Source organism: Calidris pugnax, unplaced genomic scaffold (assembly GCF_001431845.1).
Source record: "Calidris pugnax isolate Ruff unplaced genomic scaffold, ASM143184v1 scaffold111, whole genome shotgun sequence".
Classification (NCBI taxonomy): domain Eukaryota; kingdom Metazoa; phylum Chordata; class Aves; order Charadriiformes; family Scolopacidae; genus Calidris; species Calidris pugnax.
In genome coordinates this window covers 4,971,396-4,992,656 of record NW_015090872.1, presented here as the reverse complement: position 1 = coordinate 4,992,656, position 21,261 = coordinate 4,971,396, and the positions used below count along the sequence as shown (strand labels likewise).

The window sequence follows — 21,261 nt, the reverse complement described above, 5'->3', positions numbered from 1 at the left end:
CAGATGTTCAATGCATGTATAATTTGAATGCATTTTAAAAGCCTCATCTGCTGCTGTCACTTACCTTGTACAGGATATGATGGACATGGGCTGGAGCTTTCAGTATCCCCAGCTAGTGCTTACAGTGGAGCTAGGAAGTCTCCTATTGCTATTTCCTTTTATTTAGAATATTATACCACTTGAACAAATATAATGTTCATTGTTCCATTTTAAAAACATTTACTTGTTTTCAGCACTAAAATCAGAGTTTGTTAGGAGAGAATATAAGTATCTTCCACTACTATCTGTGTACGATAACACAAATAGTTATTGTGCCTCACACTGGTGTGCCTATCACACCAGTCTATAAAAAGGGCAAGAAGAAAGACCCAGGGAACTACAGGCCAATTAGTCTCACCTCTGTCGCTGGGAAAATAATGGAATGACTTGTTCTGGATGTCATCTCCAAACACATTGAAGATAAAGAAGTGATTGGAAGTGGTCATCGTGGATTTACCAAGGGTAAATCATGCTCGACCAATCTGATAGCCTTCTATAATGTTATGACTAGATGGCTGGAAGAGGGGAGATCAGCAGATGTGATCTACCTTGACTTATGCAAGGATTTTGACCCTGTCTCACATAACATCCTCATTAGAAAATTAAGGAAGTGTGGGCTAGATGAGGGGGCAGTGAGGTGGATTTAGTCCTGGCTGCGTAACAGAAATCAGAGGGTTGTCATTAATGGAACAGGGTCAAGTTGGAGACCAGCGGCTTCCCCCAGGGTTCAATACTTGCCCCAGTCTTGTTCAACTTATTTATTAATGACCTGGATGAGGGGACAGAGTGTATCATCGGCAAGTTTGCTGATGATACCAATCTGGGAGGGCTGGCCAACACTTGTCATTAATGGAACAGGGTCAAGTTGGAGACCAGCGGCTTCCCCCAGGGTTCAATACTTGCCCCAGTCTTGTTCAACTTATTTATTAATGACCTGGATGAGGGGACAGAGTGTATCATCGGCAAGTTTGCTGATGATACCAATCTGGGAGGGCTGGCCAACACTCCAAAGGGCTGTGCTGCCATCCAGTGTGACCTGGACAGGCTGGAGAGCTAGGCAGAGAAAAACCTAATGAGGTTCAACAAGGGCAAATGTGTCCTGCACCTGGGGAGGAAGAACCCCAGGCACCAATATAGGTTAGGGGTGGATCTTCTGGGAGGTACTACTGAGGAAAAGATCTGGGAGTCCTGGTAGATGGCAGGCTCTCCATGAGCCAGCAATGTGCTCTTGTCACCAAGAGGGCCAATGGAATCCTGGGCTGCATAGGGAGAAGGGTGGCCAGCAGGTCGAGGGAGGTCATTCTGCCCCTCTACTCTGCACTGGTGAGGCCACAACTGGAATACTGCGTCCAGTTCTGGGCTCCCCAGTTCCAGAGGGACAGGGAACTGCTGGAGAGAGTCCAACATAGGGCAGCCAAGATGATTAAGGGATTAGAGCACCTCCCTTACAAGAAAAGGCTCAAAGAGCTGGGGCTCTTTAGCCTTGAGAAGAGAAGACTGAGGGGAGACCTCATCTATGTTTACAACTTCCTAAAGGGTGAGTTGAAGGATGATGGAATCGGACTCTTTTCAGTGGTTTCCAGCGATAGGACGAGGGGCAATGGGTGTAAGGTGGAACACAGGAAGTTCCACTCAAAAACGAGGAAGAACTTCACGGTGAGGGTGACAGAGCCCTGGAACAGGCTGCCCAGGAAGGGTGTGGAGACCCCTTCTCTGGAGATTTTCAAGACCCGCCTTGATGCAGTCCTGAGTAATGTGCTCTAGGCAATCCTGCTCGGCAGGGGAGTTGGACTAGATGATCTCTAGAGGTCCCTTCCAACTCTGTCAAATCCATGAATCATCTTTGTGTAGTTTCCCGTACGCTGTATCTGCTGGTAGAATGTCTGTATGCACATACTGGTCTGTTCATCTTTAAAAAACCTGCAAGCATCTAGGAAGTTGATGTTTTCCTCTCTATATTGATCTTTTCCCCTCTATATTTGCTCAATATCTTTTCAGCAAAATGTATCGACCACTACACCAAGCAGTGTGTGGAGAATGCAGAGCTGCCAGAAGGGGAGAAGAAACCTGTGGATGAAAGGCTAGAAGGGATAGTGAACAAAATGTTCCAGCGGTGCTTGGATGACCACAAGTACAAGCAGGCCATTGGCATTGCTCTAGAGACACGCAGGCTGGACATCTTCGAGAAAACCATCCTTGAATCGGTATGTGCAAGAGGCAGGAGTTGCACGTAGCTGGTCCCATCCCCATATGGATCCAGAAGTGAAGTGCAATATCCATTGTTGCTGTGGAACTTGCCCTGATTTGTATAAACAGAATAAAAGGTGAAACTCAGGGGTGTGGAAGGCAAAGCCCCTCAGGGCTATCAAGTATAGAGAGACCCCAGCTTTTAAGAAATCCCTGAGCTGCAAATTGTTGAGAGAATGTTGAATGCTGGTCTGGCATAGTGTAAGAACAGTTCTTTTATTTTGTTGTGCCTGTTACCTGTTGTAATTCGCTCTGGGAAGGGATCCTTAGGGCTAGGCAAGTGATTTATTTATGGCAGGCAGAACAGAAAAAATCCAGTAGTTGGGTGAGCTGCTGTTATGTTCAGTAAGTGGCTGTGTGTGGTCTTAGCCTGCCCTGACGGCAAGGCAGTGCAGTCTGGCTTTCACATCTTTCACTGCAGGTTTAAGGTAAGTGATGTTACCTGGTAGTGACAATAAGAGCAGGATGCCTGTAGTCGTTTGCAGCAGCTCAGTGGTTGTGTAATCTTGTTATGCTGCAGTATCTCAGTCGTATGCCAGATGCATGGTTTCAATCCTTTAAATTTTACCACTTTTTAGTTTACAGCTTTCCCATATTTTTGGATGTCTCCCGTTTCTGTACATAGGAATGATAATCATAAGGCTTCCATCTTGCTCTCTCTGTTCTGTTTGCTGTCCTGTGCATTTACTAACTTAATTGCCCATTATAAATATCTCATTTCAAATTACCTTTCTGAAGTCTAGAAACTAAATCATTTTCTCAGCCTCTAGCAAGAAATAGGTGTGTTGGGGATCTTTTCTTGTTGCATGGTTTGTTTTGCTGACATTTGATCTTAATGCAGTGAATTTCACTGCATTCAAAAATGATTATTCACACAAGAAAGGTGAAGAAGGGGAAATAGGTATTAAGCTTCTAAATATAATCTTTTCCATGTTTTAACTACCAAATTAAATATTGGTCCTGTACAGTTTTGGTAGTATTTTTTCTTTATACTGTATACTGATACACTTGTGTATAAGCTTTTCTGAAAATGACAAACTATGAAGGTTTATATGTGCATGTCTTTTGCTCTGCTTTTTAAAACAGAAAGGAGGTAGCTTTCTTTTAATTTCTAAAACCTGCTTGTCAGTCCAAACCCAGATTTGATATCTATGAATTTTATTTCAGAATGATGTTCCCGGGATGCTGGCCTACAGCTTGAAGCTCTGTATGTCTTTGATGCAGAATAAACAGTTTCGTAATAAAGTCTTGAGAGTTCTAGTTAAAATCTACATGAATCTGGAGAAACCAGACTTCATCAACGTGTGCCAGGTAAACTTCTCAACGTGATGTTTAAAGATCAATCAAAAGTTACTCTTCTACAGAGGTATTTGACTTGACATCTACTTGATCTCTGTCTTTTACTCGGTTGAATGAAAAATCTTTTCCTGGTTCTGTGCTTCAAATGTATATCAAAGTGAGATCAACTTGAAAAAGAGATTCAAATATTGCACATTTGATCAATTTATAGAGAAACAAACATGTTCAAAGGCAGTTTGGGGAGGTAGACCACTCTGACAGAATATTTCAAGCCTGTATAGGGAGTATCAGATGGTAGGTTCACAGCCTGGAATTTTACTTATTCCTCTGAAGAACACAGTGATTTCTTTTTTGGTCTGAAAGTGTTTAGACAACGTGTTATGAAGTTACTCAGATGTTTTCAGGCCTTTGCCAGTCTTGCTGTGTCAGGTACATGTGACTCAGGAGTGTAAGCTGAGACATCCCTACAAAAGGACTGATGCTTCTTTAATGTGCTTTTGAAATTTCTATGTTTAGTAGAACAACATTGTCAGTTTCCAAAGATAAAGCTGCAGAAATAGGAAGGCTTGAATAGTATGTCTTGAATTTGTAGTAGTTGGTCTTGTTTTTAAACTAACCTGTGAAAACTCTTCAAAGATTTCTGTTATTTCCTATGAGAGAGAATTTTTCTTTCTTTAAAGGGGTGTTCTGCAGAAACAGCAGATAAGGGAATGGGGAAAATGGAATGTCATCTCAGGTAGTGTTGCTTTTTCATTCTGAAGTTTATAATGTCTCCTGATTTTTTTTTTTTTTATGTTCTTCCCTTCTTCCTGCTCAGTGCCTGATATTCCTGGATGACCCACAGGCTGTGAGCGACATCTTGGAAAAACTGGTGAAGGAAGATAACCTGCTCATGGCCTACCAAATTTGCTTTGATCTGTACGAAAGTGCTAGCCAGCAGTTCTTGTCTTCTGTGATCCAGAATCTCCGCACGGTCGGCACTCCCATTGCCTCCGTGCCTGGATCCACCAACACCGGCACCGTCCCTGGATCGGAGAAAGACAGGTGGGGGGATTGACCTGGGAAGTAGAGAATTGTTTGGTTACAGTCCTGCTCTGATGGAGCCTCCTGGTCTGTGTATGGATGCCCATTACAAGCAGTCCAGTTATTCCCCTTCATTTAAGTCAGGGTAATAGACGAAACATGCTGTTTGCTCAAGGCAAAATTGTGTATTACCAGAATCTACTGGTTTTGGAAAGAATGTGCTGTCCTTTGCAGTTGAGTTAAGCATGGTGCAGTTACTGGGGCTCAGCTAATGAGCAGTAATTCATTAAGCCATAGTGTGAATTGCTCTTTGCATCAACCTGTAGGAAGGGGAGAGTTCAAGCAAAAAGCTCATTGCAGCTCTGTGCAAGTTGGGTTTCACATCGTAGCTTGTGGTCTGCTGCCTGCTTGTGGGAAGAGAGAGCTCAGATGATGCTGCAGTGTTACAGACCCTTTTGTTTTTGTAGTTAAAAAGAGCTAGTTCAAATCTAGTCTGAGTTTTGTTAAAGTCCTGATACTTAAAACTTGTTCAGTGGTCAACATTGCTGGATCTTAGCTATCTGATTTTTTTTCTTAAAAACCAAAGTTGGCACTAACCATTCCATCTTCTTTATTTCTTCTTTTAATGGCTTACAAGTACTTGACATAGAGGTTTAAACCAAAACTATCTGTCTTTAGAGGATTGGCCAATCCATGCTAAAACTGTTTCCCAGCTTGGGAAGCGTGGGGGTAGCGTGGAGGAAGTTTGTGCTCCATCTGCTCTTTAATCACCAGAGCTGTCATGCCTGTACACAACCTGTCTTTGACAGTGTGTGATGGAGAACGCTGCCTAGATCAAGACTGGTTAAATTTAATGGCTTATGCAGCTCTGAGGAACTGGGTCTAAATGCTTTTGAATCAGTGATACAGGCATAGCAGGCATCTTCCTTCTTTTCCAGTGAAATAAAAGGAAAAGCACAGAATAATTTCTAAGTCAGCCTGGGAAGTGTTAGGACAAGGTGCTAGCAACAGCTTAATATGTTTCATTTCCATTTCAACACTCATCCCTAGTAGTGATGAGCTCAAGGTTTCCGGGTAAGGATATAATTATCCTTGCTGCCTTGTTTGTTGACCTTGTTTTCTCACCTGTCTCTGCCTGTTTATTTCCTATAAGTATCTCTACTTTTGTTGTCTCTATAGATGGAATAAGAGGGTGGGGGTTTCTGGGCCTTTGTCTTCAAGTTCCCTGCAAATTGAATTGGGGAGGAGTTTGCTTCCCAGCAGTGACCTCCAGATAGTCAGCCCTTGTCCTGTCAAAGTCCTGTTTCCAGTCATCATCTTCCAGTCCCAGGCTAATCTTTCAGAGCAGCGTTCAGCCATAATTACAGAGCTTGACTAGTTACAAGTGATGAACTAACTTGCATTTTTCGTTTTTATTTTCTTTCAGTGATGCTATGGAAGCAGAAGAGAAATCAGGAAGCACTTGTGCGGGGAAGTCTGCAGAAATTGTGAGTGTCGTTTCCAAAATATGCCTTGCTTGGTTTTTCTTATGTGTTCTCTTTGGATCGCTGGGGTTGCTAAATTGGTTTGGCTACTGAAGAGTGGAATTCCAATTATGTCTTGTTTGGACACAAGGTGACAGATGATCTTTGAGGACCAAATATGTGACAGTCTGAAAGTCCAGCAGTTCAGATACTGAAAGCTGAGGGAGAATGGAAAGTGGGTGGACTTCAGCCCAATTGCTGAGCCCCCAAAAAGGGGGCAGAAGGTTCTGGCTCATGTGTTTGGTTTTTGTTGATGTGGAAAAAACTAAGTCATTCCAGAAGAAAGGGCCTGAAATTTGACTGCTGCTGGGAACCCTAGCTGATGAATTAGCTTGGTGCAGGTTTTTTTTTTTCCTTTCTTTCTGAAATCCAGCTGCAGTTCTGGCTGGATAGAACTGATGCTGTTCTGCAGGAACAGCTGAAGAGGATAGTGACAAACCATAGTTTCTTTTCCATGGAGGAAGGAAGGTGCTTCCTCTGTCTACCATGGTGGCTGTGTTGCTGGGCCAGCTGGTTAGAATGTTTTTGTTTAGTTTCTTTTCCCAAGTATTGCAGAAAGTTCACTTCTAACATGCACATACAATTGCATTTCAGCATGTAGAATAGCTAATTCAATTCTGATGCTTTTAGTGCTGAGGAAGGGAAATGCTACTAGAGAGGAAAGTAAAACCAAAGACACATTGTTGTTGTTTTTGTTTTTTTCTTTTTCCCCATGATGCACATTTGCAAACTAGACTTGGGAATTTTTGAGAGATTCTGGAAGGTAACTTAAAAATTAATCAAGGGCAAACGAAAGTGTTTTCTTGAAATTATATTCTACAAGGCAAACAAATGGGCTTGAGTTACTTGCCCCATCAAGGAACCTGTGGACAGTGCCTTTGTGCGGGAAAGGTGGCTGGAATTGGTTTCTGCTGCACTGGCATGGCTGGCTGTGCCAAGGGACCAGTACATCAAAACCACCTATGTGGCCAGAAATGTTCTTGAGCTTAATCTTCCACAATTCAGAATGCTGACTACAAGGAAATAATTGAGGGGATTAGTTTAAGGGCTGAACTACTCACGCTTGGCTGGTCTCTGACCACCTAACAATGTCAGTACAAAGAGCTGCAGTGTACTTTTCATCCTGCTCAGAGAGGACTTCAGTTGCAATTAAATCTGTGGAAACTGTTCAGTCATGAGGAAGAAGGAGGCTTTCTCAAAGAGCCCTGGAAGACAAATGTATTTGTCTACAAATATAGCTGTATAGGTTCCTAGTTCTGCTAGATGTTTTCAATGAAGCTTATAGCTCTCAAGAATGATGCTGCAACTCAGCAGAGTCATGCAAAGCATTGTCAGTTTGTGGTCCTCTCCATTAAAACTTCCATGGAAACAGAGATTCACATTTATAGAAGTTATTGCTTCTTGCAGGAGCCTCATTGTATCTGTAAGGCCGAACAGCAGCTTGCAGAATATCAGCTATCACTCATTCTTTTGCTTTCAATGAAAGTATACATTTCTTGGAGAAAAGTCTGTTATCCCACCTGCACTGTTGTGCATACAGGGACTGGATTATGCGGGAGGTTTGGGCTTGTGCCGCAAGGGCAGAAACAATGTCCTTTCAGTCCTAAAACCTGATAGATTTTGGAATGTGGTGATGGGAACTTACCAGAGAGGCTTCTCATGAACTGTGTTTTAACAGAGCTCTCGTTGAGTTCTCATGTTTTTTTATTTCTTTTTGCTTGTATGTAAAGAACCCAGAGCCCAAGGACCAGATCTCAAAAATGATTAAAATTTTAAGTGGGGAAATGGCCATCGAGTTACATCTGCAGTTTTTAATACGAAACAACAATACAGACCTCATGATCCTCAAAAACACAAAGGTAAGAGGCTTTGTTAGGTATGGTTGTCCTGGATTCATCTGATTCATCCTGTGTTTGTTTTGACCACGTTACTGTTATTTTACATTATCATCTTATGTTTTAGAATGGCCTCCCTAGGTTTTGAGGATACAAATCTGTGTTGTAGTAATGATAAATTAACATTTAACACTTGAACCTGTGAGACTGAAGAAGAGCTGATTCCACCCAAAGAAGGCCGTATAATCAGATTGTTTCAATTTACAGCTAGTATGACCTAATGACATGCTGCTATTAGTGTGTTGATCCTTTTCTTTGTTTTCCTCCTGATTGGTTATAGAAACTAATCCTTTTTTGGTCTCTTTTTTTGGTGGGTTTGTTTTTCATCTGGTCAGTAAGATAAATGACTGACCCATTGCAAATGCTGCTAGGTGGGGAGGGAGGGAGAGAGGGAGAAGTCAGCCAGGACTGTAGGTTATGGTATGTTGGTATCTTGGTTTCGGTGTTACATGAGTCTACACCTTCAGTTTGGCTGAAGCTTTCAGAAATCAGAAGGTTTCTGAAGTTTCAGAAATCCTGATATGTGCTCAGAGACTAATATTTCCACGTTGAAGGCAAAACCAAACAGGTATTTTAATGTAGGCAGCGCTAGTGAATTGAGTAACTGGTTTTGTTTTGAAAGGTGTTATTTGAGGGTGGGCAAATGAAAACTTACAGCTAAATTAGACTTTCTTAAGCTAAATGATTGTTAAGAAACCATAGGAGAAGTTTTTTATATGTGAAATGAGATGTACATCATCAGCAAAAATGGTAGGGGATGCTTGTCAGTGGGTTCATCTATTTCAGAAGGCACCTCAAATGTATTGGAAAATCTTTTCCATCTGCTGGTTAAGTGCTTGGGAGTGATGCTGCGTAGTGTTCCGGGCATGGCTTGAAAACAGCAGCAGCACACGCTGTGCAGTGCTCAGTTCTGGGAACCAGAAGGTGGGGTTCTCCAGTTAAACTGCAATTGTAGTAATCACATTTCTGACAGAAACTCATAGAAAGGATTGGTTTGCACTGGAAAGATGAGTTGAGGATATATTAGAATGTATTAAAAATCTATTAACTTTGATTAAAGGGAAATTGCCGGTTAAATTAAACATAATTACAATCTATTTTTCTAGTGTACTGGCAAGGATGTTGGGTGACCTAGGGCATATCTTTTGCTGACTGGTGACACTGATTGTTTTTGTTTTTTTCAGGATGCAGTGCGGAATTCCGTGTGTCATACAGCAACGGTTATAGCAAACTCCTTTATGCATTGTGGAACAACCAGTGACCAGTTCCTTAGGTAAATCCATGGCAGGGAAGCACCAATGACATTTAGAGGGGTTTAAACAACACTGTTGCCCTATTTAGTTTGATACTTTCTAAAGAGTGGCTGCAGAACTCTGATGGGCTTAGAGAAGAATAAATAAAGGGTCTGAAAACGAATGTGGTGGCAGAGGGAGGAAGCTGCAATTATTTCCTTTTTTCTATCCTCACAAGCTGGCTTTATTTGACTGCCAACCATAGAGCAGTTTGGAGGGTGGAGACCTGGAACTTCTGTTGTCTTTGTTGGAGAATTTCTTCGATTTCTTTTTTGGTAGAGACTGACAGTGCTGAATGACTCTTGGAAGGGAAATGTCAGGGATGACCTTATCAGGGACTTGAGGAAAGCTCCAGAAACTGTGCTGGAGTTTCTCCCAGAGAGCTGCTTTGCTGCATAGCAAGCAGTTCTCCATCTTTCACCGAGATCACTAGTCTCTGTAAACTTGACTATGACCAGCCAAAAATCAGTGCTGATGAAGGCGAGAGAGGGATAAATTGGAAAATGTGGTTAGCCTTCTTGCCTCCTGGAGCTGGTTTCTGCTTTGGAAGCAGTCTTTAGTGCTGTGAAACTGTGCTTGCAGGATGAGGAACAGGCTATATGAAAAACTTTTTATAATGTTTTTCTTTTTGTGTTCTAGAGACAACTTGGAGTGGCTGGCCAGGGCCACCAACTGGGCTAAGTTTACTGCTACCGCCAGCTTGGGTGTCATACACAAGGTAATGTTGCATTCATTTCCCTCTGTTTGATAGAAATGCTTGACTTGTGAACACTGAAAACATTGAAATGGGGATTCTGGGTGATGCCTGCATTCCAGTTTACTCAGTCTATAGCAAGACACAGCTGTAACATAGTCTGTGTCTTTGCACTAAAAAAAAGCTGAGCTTTATCAAGTCCATCTTGTTTGATGTCCATTGTAGTTTGCAGCGTGTTTTGCTGAGCATCAAAAAGGTGAAAGGATAGTGTGACTCAAGAAGAGGGTCTTCTTCCTAGCTCTTCTCTTCCTTTGTGAGTTGATCAGAGTCAATAGTTTCTATTAAAATTGCAGGTGTATATTTCTTAAGCGGTGTTCAGACAGTACCAAAGTCTTCACTGCAGTAAGTTTGGATGGTGACCTAAGTAGTAGACATTTTCTTCAAATTCATTCACAGGGAGGGTATATTTAAAGCTGTTTTGAAATAGCAAGAAGGCTTTGTAATTGTTTTGCGTGCCTCAACCCTCATTTAAAAATTAATCAGGGTAGCTTCATGCCAAATTTGCCCTGATTTATATCAGTGACTGAGTGATTGATGAATACTTGTGTGCTGTGGTCAATAAAACCCCAGCACAGAAGGATTCTTTGCTGATTGTACAGCACTGAAGGCTAATTTTTATGGAGAAAGTAATGGCTATAACATGTTTTCTCCTGACTTGTTTAAATATTATCGTGAAGTGTTTACACCCACTGTTTTTTCACCTTTCAATTCTCTTGCTTCTGGACGCTGAATGTGCAGGGTCACGAGAAAGAAGCGTTACAGCTAATGGCGACCTACCTACCCAAGGACACCTCTCCAGGGTCAGCCTACCAGGAAGGTGGAGGTCTCTATGCCTTGGGTCTCATTCATGCTAACCATGGTGGGGACATCATTGACTATTTGCTGAACCAGCTGAAGAATGCCAGTAATGATGTAGGTACCAGGTTCAGTCATGAACCTTTGTTTTGTTGGGAGTATCTACAAGGGTGCTAGCTGGTTGAGAAGTGGGAGGTTAGACATATCTAAAACCACGGCAGTAGTGTGAAACTTACACCTCCTGGGGGCCTTAAATATAAAGTTTGGTTTTAACAACGTATTGCTCAAGGTTTAGGTGAGATTTTTAGGAAATTCTTATGTATTTGACAGAGAATCTAGCTTCATCTTTCTTACTACTTGTATATCTATTTATTTTGCTAGTGGACCTGCAGTATTCAGGCACTGTTGTTGCTCAGCTGTCAAAGCAATAAGCCACAAAATGCTTCTGCTGCCCAGTAGATTTAATGCATCTTATACAAAAAGCAGTGTTTTACTTCACCACTTTATGTAGAACTCTACAAAAAGTGTCTTTTTAAGTTAGGAATGGATTAGTATTTTCCCAGCATGTTCCCTTCTTCTCTTTGGGGAATTTCAGACTTGTTTTAAAATTCTGTGAACAGATCCCACTCACATTATTGCAAATGTACTGCATTCTCTGTATCTATTGTTAGAACAAAAGAGGATGGAGACTATTTAAGTGGGTACTGATTTGCCTTTCTATTCAGAAGCTACTACTAGGCAGCATTTTAAAACATGGCACAGATTTATGGTTTTACATAAATCACTCAGTGTGGAAAAAGACCTTAAAGATACTAGACAATCTCTTGTGCTATGTGTAAAGCCTCATTGTTTATGGACTTTTTATTCTATTTTCTACCTCTTTCATCAGTTACTGCCTGAGATAGTAAAAGTGGTATTTCTAACAGGTCAAGAGATTGTTTTGGGTGGTTTGGGGCTAAAAGTTGGCAGCTGTGTATTGATGGAAAGACATCTACTTCAACTGAAGCAATATTGTTCCTTGTTTTATGATGACTGAACTTGCTTGTGCTTCTCTAGATTGTGCGACATGGTGGCAGCCTGGGTTTGGGCCTGGCTGCCATGGGGACAGCACGTCAAGATGTGTACGATTTGCTGAAAACAAATCTATACCAGGATGATGCAGTGACAGGTAAATGTTCTGCTTTCAAAGCAAATAACCATGTGAGGCCTTATCAGGCATCTGGGGTTTTTTGGTGGTTTGTTGTTTTTTTTTTTTTTCAGGTTTTCTGTGAGCAGCATAGATTGCTTCTCGATTGCCTTAGCTCCATCTTATTTACTGACCTTTTCCTGATCAGCATGGTTCTTTAGTCACGCGGCAGTAATGTTCACAGGTCCTGTCAGGACTGGTCTGTGGCACTATGCCAAATATTGATAAGACATGCTAGGTCTTTAAACAGTCCCTTATTTTGCTTTATTCTTTCCATCATCGCATGTTTTTTATTTAGTGTGGTTGATCTCCAGAGCCATGTGCCCTTTTTGGTTGAGAAATTGGCTTGGAGGAGCTTCTGGGGGCTACTACTATTGCATAAGTAGGGGTTCACAGGGTAATTATCTCAGCAGCTCTTGGCCCAAGGAAGAGAAAATTGAACTTGGTAGGGAAGAGCACTAAGTTGTGTGTAGTAGGTTATCAAGACAAGCACATTTGGCCATGTATAATAGAGTTGCTGGGCATGGTGGTGTCCAGAAGCGATCTGTTGGCCTACAACTTGTGTGATTCTCTAGATACAGTATTTACTGTTTTCGGGAACAGAGTTTGCTTGATTAATTTTTTTTCCTTTTTTTTGGCCTACAACTTGTGTGATTCTCTAGATATAGTATTTACTGGTTTTGGTAACAGAGTTTGCTTGATTTTTTTATTTTTTTTTTTCCTTTTATTTGTGCTGTGCAGGTGAAGCAGCCGGCCTGGCATTGGGCTTGGTTATGTTGGGATCTAAAAATGCTCAGGCTATTGAGGACATGGTTGGCTACGCACAGGAAACCCAGCATGAAAAGATTTTGCGAGGCCTTGCAGTTGGAATTGCTCTGGTCATGTATGGGAGGATGGAGGAGGCAGATGCTCTCATTGAGAGTCTCTGCAGAGATAAGGTAAGTTTAACTGTGACTTAATCTCTGGCCCTTTTGTTACATGGGTGACATTCCTGTCCTTTTGTGAAATCTCCAGCTACAGTGGGTTGGCTGTTTCAAGCCAAGGAAGTTCTTAAGTAGTTCTGAAGTGGGGTGGTTTTACAGGTGGCTTCACTCTGATCAAAAATACAAGAACAACAGCGCTTAGTTGTGCATTTCTTTAACCTCATACTCAGTCTCCATAGTCCTGTGAGCAGCAACAAGGAGCAGAACAGGGTGTAATGGTTAAAATCAGGGGAGGCTTACTGTAGGTGGGTCATTCTCAAGGATCTAATAGTTGTCAATAGCAGATAGTGAATAAGAAGCAGAATGATACATCTGCCAGATACTGTTTGGCAGCCAGTGGCATAGCAACATTCTGTCCCCCTGAAATAGGTAATGACAGCTCTACTTTGGTGATTGTCCTGTTACTGTTTGCAGATTCCAGGCCCAAGAGCAGAATAGATTTAAAGTCAGAATTACTGAGTCCCTGTTCAGATGGATGTTAAATATTGATGCTTTCTCTTCCAGGATCCAATTCTCCGTCGTTCTGGCATGTACACTGTTGCTATGGCATACTGTGGCTCAGGGAACAACAAGGCTATCAGACGACTGCTGCACGTGGCTGTAAGTACTGTGGGTTTAGGACCACAAAGAATCATAGAATGGTTTGGGTTGGAAGGGACCTTAAAGACCATTTAGTTCCAACCCTCCTACCATGGGCAGGGACACCTCCCACTAGACCAGGTTACTCAAAGGCCCATCCAGCCTGGTCTTGAACACCTCCAGGGATGGGGCATCCACAGCTTCTGTGGGCAACCTGAGAAGAAATAGCAAGAAATTTTGTGGTGAGAGAGTAAGCACATCACTCTGACAGGCTTTGTATCTACAGTCTTAATGTTCTGATCCCAATCAGACATTGTGAGTGATGAATGCTTTCCTTAATACTACGAGTAGAAATAACAGGGTCTTCTGACATTAAGATAAGTAGACTTTCAGCAAGAGAATATTCAATCTGGTATCACAAACAAGGAACCTACTAAAAAATAAAACACAATCCTAAAGTAGTTAGTAATGGGTTTGCATTAAGTAGTCTGTGAAATGATGGGCTGTAAAACAGCCAGCTCCAGCTGTAAAAGACGAGGTCTGTCTGCTCTTTTATAGGCTAGCAGATACTGTGTAGGGACAAGGGTGAGGCTGTTTCAGCTAAGGCTGAACAGGATTGTTAATTTTCCTTCTCTATAATCCCGTCTTCCTGATTAACTTGTGACCTGTAGAGTCCTCAAGTGTTTTATCTGTATTCTGAATGGCCTGTTTTCCCTTTTGTAGGTGAGTGATGTGAATGATGACGTGAGGCGGGCAGCTGTTGAGTCACTTGGTTTCATTCTCTTCAGGTACAGTATCTTCTGTGGTCACTTCTATAGCCTTCAATTTGATGTCTGTTACATTTTCAGGAAATGTGTACGCTGTGGCTTTCACAAAATGATTCAGTTGCTAAGTGAATGAAAGTTGAAAAGTCAAAAGACTGGGAGAGAATAAAACTTGGTCCAGAATAGGAAGCCTTTCTTAATGTTTAGCAGGTGCTTAATGAGCCTTTCTTTAGTTTCCGGACTTATGGCCTAATTGTCTGAATAGAGTTATATGATATTGACAAATACAATGAAAAATTAATATTTGCAGGATTGAGAGTTAATTAAAAATTAAATATACAGTGCTTGTGCCAGGCCTCTTAAGGCAGCAGTACTCAGACAAATATATCTGCCTAATGGCTATCTGAACCATTCTGGAGGTTGTGACTTCAGTAAAAATAATCTGAAGAATGATGTTGAAATAGTCTTTGCTGTTTTTTAAGTATCCACTGTTAAACTCTGACAGGTTACTGGGCTTACATTGTGGTGATGTAAGCCCATCACAAAATAGTCATGATGTTTGCTTTGGTTCTGCTGCTGAACTGGTATTTTGTAGTGCTCTGTAGTTCTTTATATTCCCTAGATAAGAGGTGTTTGGGTTGTTTTTTATATTAGACGGGGAATTAGAAGGCTTCCCAAGGGCTACACCTTCATCTGTTAATACAGTAGTATGTGTAATCTGAGCAATGAGCAAAGCTGCAGCCTTTGAGTGTGTTTGAGGGGAGTTAGTGCATACTTGGGCCCAGGACTGTAATCTAAAAATCTTTATTTGCATCTTCACATTCTTTGGGTTAGCAGCAGTCAGTAAATTAATCCTAAAAAGCAGGATAAGAGGTGCTCAAAGCTGGTATTAAAAAACTGGGTTAGTGTTATGACCAGTCAATTTGTCATTAACCAGGTTGTTCCTCACATAGAAATTACTCTGCTCCATTGTGTTTTATCTAAAGCATATTCTGGCTGCGATTAAATGTAGTTTACAAACAGAATGAATTCTCTCTGTGGGCACCAGGCGTCTCCCAAGAGCTTCTGCTCTGTTGCTTTCAATGAGCACAGATTGTTCCTTGCTGCGTAACTATGGGAGTCTCTCCTGAAGCCAAAGGTTCTGTTTAACTGGCTTCTGCATCTGTGTACAGAAGGAAAATGCCATGCAGGCCTTCCATAGTTTCAGGCATCTTTTTTCCAAACAGGTTGTGACAAAGCACTTTTGGTCTCTGATTTCAATGTAATTTTTCTTCTCAACAAATGCAAAACAAAATTGGACATTGATAGTTCCTACCAAAATGAGAATGGTTTAGCTCGGAGCTAAACCATTTACTATGTGCTGCCATCTTGTTGGAGCAAGATAGTTCTGGGCCTGTTCTTTCCATACCCAGCAATGAGGAAATGAATCACGTCATCTTTGAGTCTTTCACCTGCTCTGCAGTGGTTCAGATCTTATCCTGCCTCTTCCCTTTCTCGAGGGATACAGTCTAAAACCTGCTTGCACAACAGGCAGGAACATTTCCTTGTGAATTCATGTCTACCTTACCTAAAACATGAGATTTAATTTTTAAAGCAATAAGGCTTTGCTTTAACTTGAAGATTAACTTTTATATATTTGCACAGAAATATTTTAATTTTTTTGCACTTTTTAATTACTGGAAAAGTCTACAAAATAACGTGTGTGGCTATTTCACCATTCAAAATTCATGAATCAATGTTTACATGGGATATTCTAGTCTAGGTTATTAAGTTTTGCCTAAGAATAGCAAGATCAAATTTTTCTAGTGTATTATGATACATATCAAATTACCCAGTTAGACCATTCAATACTTCCTTGAGCATATAATTCCTTAGGAGAATTTCTACATTCCTTAGCATAACAAGTCAAAACAGTCTGTGGTTATGGCTCTCTTTAAATTAGTATTGGGGTTTTTTTGTAGCTGTATTACCTTTTGTCTTCTCTTACAAAATATTAAAATGCACTTTCAGCAGTGTTCAAGAGTTTTCTTCCTACATTTTTTTCCAAAGTCATCTTTGTTGCCTGGAGCAAAGGGGGCATGTGTGTAGAACTGAAGCTTGTTGACCAGCAGTGTTGCTGCTGTTAATTCTGGTTTTGCTGACTGTTTAGAAGCAGCCCACAGGTCTGCAGACTGGGGACCAAAGCCCGGCTTGCTGGCTGTAGGGCTTGGTATGGCTTTTTTCCCCTCTTGACTTAGTGCCTTACATGAATTAGGCACTAGTTATGTTTTTTGTGACTGATTGTTTTCATTGTCACTGTATTAAATTATCAGAAAATGCTCTGGTGCAAGAGAATTGTTCCAAACCTATTGCCTCCTTTCTTCTTCTTCACAACTAGCAAGACAAACAAAATAGTGCAGCAAAAAACCCCGAGATTTAAGTTTGAGATGTTTGGAGATTGCAGTGTGGATGCAGGGCCGGACAAGAAGTTGTATTGTGAAGCAGCAAGAAGAGAAATGATGTATTGACTTGGCTACCATAATAGGTCTCTGTTCTCCCAGTCCCAATACTTCTCCAATGATCATTGATAGCAAACTTACCTTATTGGTGCTGTTAGTCCTTCTTTCTACTGAAGTGGTTTATTAAATATTTATCATGGCTGCTGGAAAACAGCTTATAAGGCATTTGTGATTTCTGGTCAGCCTTTTTCTTTTATTAAGACTATTACAATGAGATGGAAAACACAATAAATCTAACATTTTATTTTTGAAAAAGGGAAAGAATTATTTTTATATCAATTTTTACTACTTTAGATCGTGATTGATCTCTGTTTATATTGCAGAGTGAGATGTGATTGGTTTATGTAGTCAGCTTTATTTTTATATTGTTGTATGCTAGAGCAATGCTGCAGTGTACCTAAACAGTTTATATATGAATTTAAGAGGTAGAAGTTTTATAGATATAACAAATGTTGTTAGGGAGAAGGCTTCAGTGTGGGATGCAGCAGTGCTTTAAAGTGTGAACTGAAAAGGGTTAATGCTCTCATTGCAGTTGTAAGTCTGAGGGAATAAGAGCCAGGGGGAAGCAGGACTTAAGTTGTGGGATGCTGCTTCTGCTTTGGTGCAATATCATTGGGAAAAGGCTAAGGGCTGTAGAGGGAACAATGCAGCCTCTGGAGAGTCCCAAAAGGAAGATGCAGTCTCGGCTGATAAGTGTCGGCTACCCAAACATGGAGAGCTCTGCATGGCTTGTGTTCAGTTCTTCAGTTTAAGATGATGCAAGTGAAGTAGTAATGTTTCCTGCTTTTGTATTCTTTGTGTTTACATAGCCTTTGATATTTTAATGCTATCTATTTGTTTTAAAGCAAACACAGATCAGATACTTGGATTTTGTTCCAGGAAGACTTGGATGGTTTGTTTTCTTTAACTCCTACAACCTACCTTTATTCACTAGGCATATGGCAGATCTTCTGCGTAATTGAGTATGAGGCTAACAGTCACTCTAACGTGATCTGTACCAGTGGCTTTTTCAGTGTATTAATTGTGAAGAAGAATTATTTAGTGAAACATACCTGCTTGTTAATGCTTGCATAAGAAAAACTGAAAGGGTTTTGTTTACCCTCCAACTCATTTTATCTTTGTCTTATTCAGTCTTCCTGGAGGAGGATAATGAGGGTCCCTTTCAGTGAAAGACTAATAGTAACAGAAATCTTTTTATAATCAGAAGAGGCCTTAGACTTTCACTGAAGTCTTTTTGGGTTTGAAAATGCCTTTATCTGCACTTCTGAAACTGGAAACAAAGCTGTGTATTTTCACTGACCAAACTGCAGAGCATTGGAGAAATCCCTTGGCGTCTCTGGCAAAACTTATCTGACTTCTAATGAAAATTGTAGCTGTACAATCAGATTGCACAAATACATTCATTGTTTCAAACAGTACACTATGCCATCTTGCATCAATTCCTTCCCTGCTATTGATTGATCTCTGTTCTAGACTTATTTGTATGCAAGAGATTTTACTTACTTTGGAACTTTTGAAAATCTCAGCAAGTGCTTTAACTTCCTACTGTAAACTGGAATGTCTACACAGAAAGGTAAATTAATATGTTTGGTTTAAATCTGAATTTCTTCAGCCTAGCTTGTACCCTGCTGAAAACTCAAAAATATTTTTTCAGGAAGTCACTTGTTCTTTGGGGCCTAAGAATACTTCCTATAGTGCCCATAATAAGCCTATAACCTTTTATATAAAGATTTTCAGGTCATTGAATCAGTGTGCCTGAGAAGAGGGAGAGAAACTGGTCTGGTATGTTCCCTTCCACACCTCTTAATTCCAGAAAAATATTTTCAGTTTTTCCGATTATACACACTAAGACTTTTTAACGGAGTAACTAAACATTTTAAGCAGTGCGATTTATGACTGAATTGATTGACCAAATCCTGGAATTCGCTTTCAAACTACTGTTCAGCAACTGAAGTTTCAAGTTCAGTTATCAAAAATGCGAGATTCTTTGAGCCATTAAATGAAGTTGATGAATTATTTTTTGTTATGGCAAAAACTTCCTGTTGGATTTTATTAGGGAATATTGATGTGCATCTTGCAGAGTAAAAGGCTCATTTGTTGTGCAGGGTTTAATGAATTTGAAAATGAGTTGCTGTCACCTGTCTACAGCATTTGTAAAGAGGATCCTTCAGAGAGGAAGAAGCTCTTCATTTTTTTAAGAGCATGATGTTTTTCAGAGGTTGGAAAGGACCTCAATACCTGGATGCAAGGAATCTTAGATGTGGTTAGACAAATAGAGTTTGAAATTAATTATTAAAAGTAAGGGTACAAATGGACATTTCAGCAAGCCGTCTTTCTTATTTTAGAAACTAGCTTGCCATTTAAAAATGAAAAAAACTTCCTTTCCTGTTCTGTAGGGCAAAAGCCTTTCTTTGCAACTGGAGAAAACAGTGTATCTCAGGGGAATGGACACTGACAGTAAACACCATGGTGTCAAATCCCAAAGCACAAATATGGAAGTTCTCTCCTGACTGTTGTTGTTGCCACGTTGATGGTTACCTAGAGAGCCAAAGGGGAAGTGAAACAAAGGAGTGCTTCTCAGCAGTTTTACGTAGATGTCTTTATCAATATGATGAAAGAAATCTAATGCTTCTTGGTAATACTAAGTTAGTCCTGAGAACTGGCCAGAGCTCTGGCACTCCTGGTTCCAGCTTGCAAGGCAAAGAGCCAGAAGAGCTCTGGCGAGTTTCCTGCCTCTTTGGGATCCAGTGTCCCACGTTCTTCACTACGCCTTTACCAGGTTTTACTGTCCTTGCATTATTTTACCTTTTAAGGTTGATGTTTCATGTGACAGCCTAGAACAAGGGCGTAATACTTTGGTTTCTCGTACCGGCTTGCAGTGCTGTGGATTTTTCCATAATAGGAAAATGGTGCAGGAAAATTACATTTTCTATGAAGTACCCTAAGAAATCAATGTGCCTCTTGTATGCTAGTGAGCAGCTTTACAGCATCAGTTGCTCTTCTCAGTGCCTTCACTTCTGTTTAACACTGGATTTTTAAACTGTATTTTAATGCATTTGAGAATTGATACTAGTATCAACCAGGTGTGATAGGGTTAGGAAGAGTTTTACACTTGGAGAATACAAGATGAGTGATAAATAATTTTTTTTTTTTGTCTGCCTAAAAGTTTTCTGATAAAATCTGAACTGAAGGCTTGCAACTTCCAGAACCACAAATGGCTTGGGACTGGCTTCAAAAAATGTATTTTATATCACCATAGTTGAGATTAGCTGAATTTATTGCTTCTCTTATTTTTTAGGGTGGCTTAAAGATTGGGACTTTGTCTAGTTGGTTTTGTCTGGGTTTTGTTGTTTTGTTTGTGGTTTGTTGGGTTTTTTTAAGGTATTCCCTTTATTTACATTTCAAGGTACTCATTCTGTTAGGCTTAAAACTCCATTATTTTCCTCTCTGCAAGACTGCTGAGTTGGATACATTTATAGGTAATCCTTTTGTCCATGTCTGTACTCTAATTTTTAATTAGATAGGCAGCCAGAACATTGACTAAACATCTCCTAATGTATTTTAAGTAATTAAACAACCTCCTCCACCTTGTACAATGTTATTGTAAAATGTATTTCTTCCCATAGTGCTTGTATGTTGCAGATCAGCTTTGACTTTGTCTGTCTTACTTCTCTAGTAGTTTAAAAAGAAATGAAATATGCAGGATAAAAGTTTCTGTGATAACGAGGAAAGCTGAACTAGGTAGCTGTGTAAGTTACTATTTTATGTAGCATATAGAAGCCATAGAGCTGGCCAGGTGGTTGGCTTGGCGTGGACTAGATTCTGAAACACTTGAGAGCGTTTCACTCCAGAGAAAGGAATGTCCTTTTTTTTTGTTTGTTTGTTTTTTTTGATTTAATGGGAAGTGCATGACCCATTTACTCCTGTAAAAAGGTCCTGTGTTTGGCTAGAAAGTGACTGCAACCCTTTTATCAATTATTATTTTGGCTGCTATCTTTATGAAGGAGGCTATAGCAATGCTCTCGCTTCACAGCCAGAATGTAAAAATGTATTTTATATAATTGTGTTACTTAAATTGTGTCCCACTCTGCTCTGCACTGGTGAGGCCACAACTGGAATCCTGTGTCAAGTTCTGGGCTCCCCAGTTCAAGAAAGACAGGGAACTACTGGAGAGAGTCCAACGTAGGGCAATGAAGATGATTAGAGCACCTCCCTTACGAGAAAAGGCTCAAATTGCTGGGGCTCTTTAGCCTCGAGAAGAGAAGACTGAGGGGAGACCTCATCTATGTTTACAAGTTCCTAAAGGGTGGGCTGAAGGATGATGGAGCCGGACTATTTTCAGTGGTTTCCAGCAATAGGATGAGGGGCAACGGGCACAAGCTGG

General features: G+C 40.6%; 1 protein-coding gene across 1 annotated transcript in view; it reads left to right on the top strand.

Annotated features, from left to right (window-relative positions):
- The window catches only part of PSMD1 (proteasome 26S subunit, non-ATPase 1), a 73,274-nt gene that overhangs the window by 4,173 nt on the left and 47,840 nt on the right, over nucleotides 1–21,261 (top strand). The window contains exons 5-16 of the mRNA XM_014946004.1: nucleotides 2,038–2,243; nucleotides 3,454–3,597; nucleotides 4,403–4,629; nucleotides 6,035–6,095; nucleotides 7,862–7,990; nucleotides 9,211–9,299; nucleotides 9,958–10,036; nucleotides 10,811–10,984; nucleotides 11,924–12,035; nucleotides 12,795–12,991; nucleotides 13,541–13,636; nucleotides 14,339–14,403. Coding sequence (XP_014801490.1) covers nucleotides 2,038–2,243; nucleotides 3,454–3,597; nucleotides 4,403–4,629; nucleotides 6,035–6,095; nucleotides 7,862–7,990; nucleotides 9,211–9,299; nucleotides 9,958–10,036; nucleotides 10,811–10,984; nucleotides 11,924–12,035; nucleotides 12,795–12,991; nucleotides 13,541–13,636; nucleotides 14,339–14,403 — 1,579 coding nt within the window. The remainder of the gene's footprint in view (nucleotides 1–2,037; nucleotides 2,244–3,453; nucleotides 3,598–4,402; nucleotides 4,630–6,034; nucleotides 6,096–7,861; nucleotides 7,991–9,210; nucleotides 9,300–9,957; nucleotides 10,037–10,810; nucleotides 10,985–11,923; nucleotides 12,036–12,794; nucleotides 12,992–13,540; nucleotides 13,637–14,338; nucleotides 14,404–21,261) is intronic.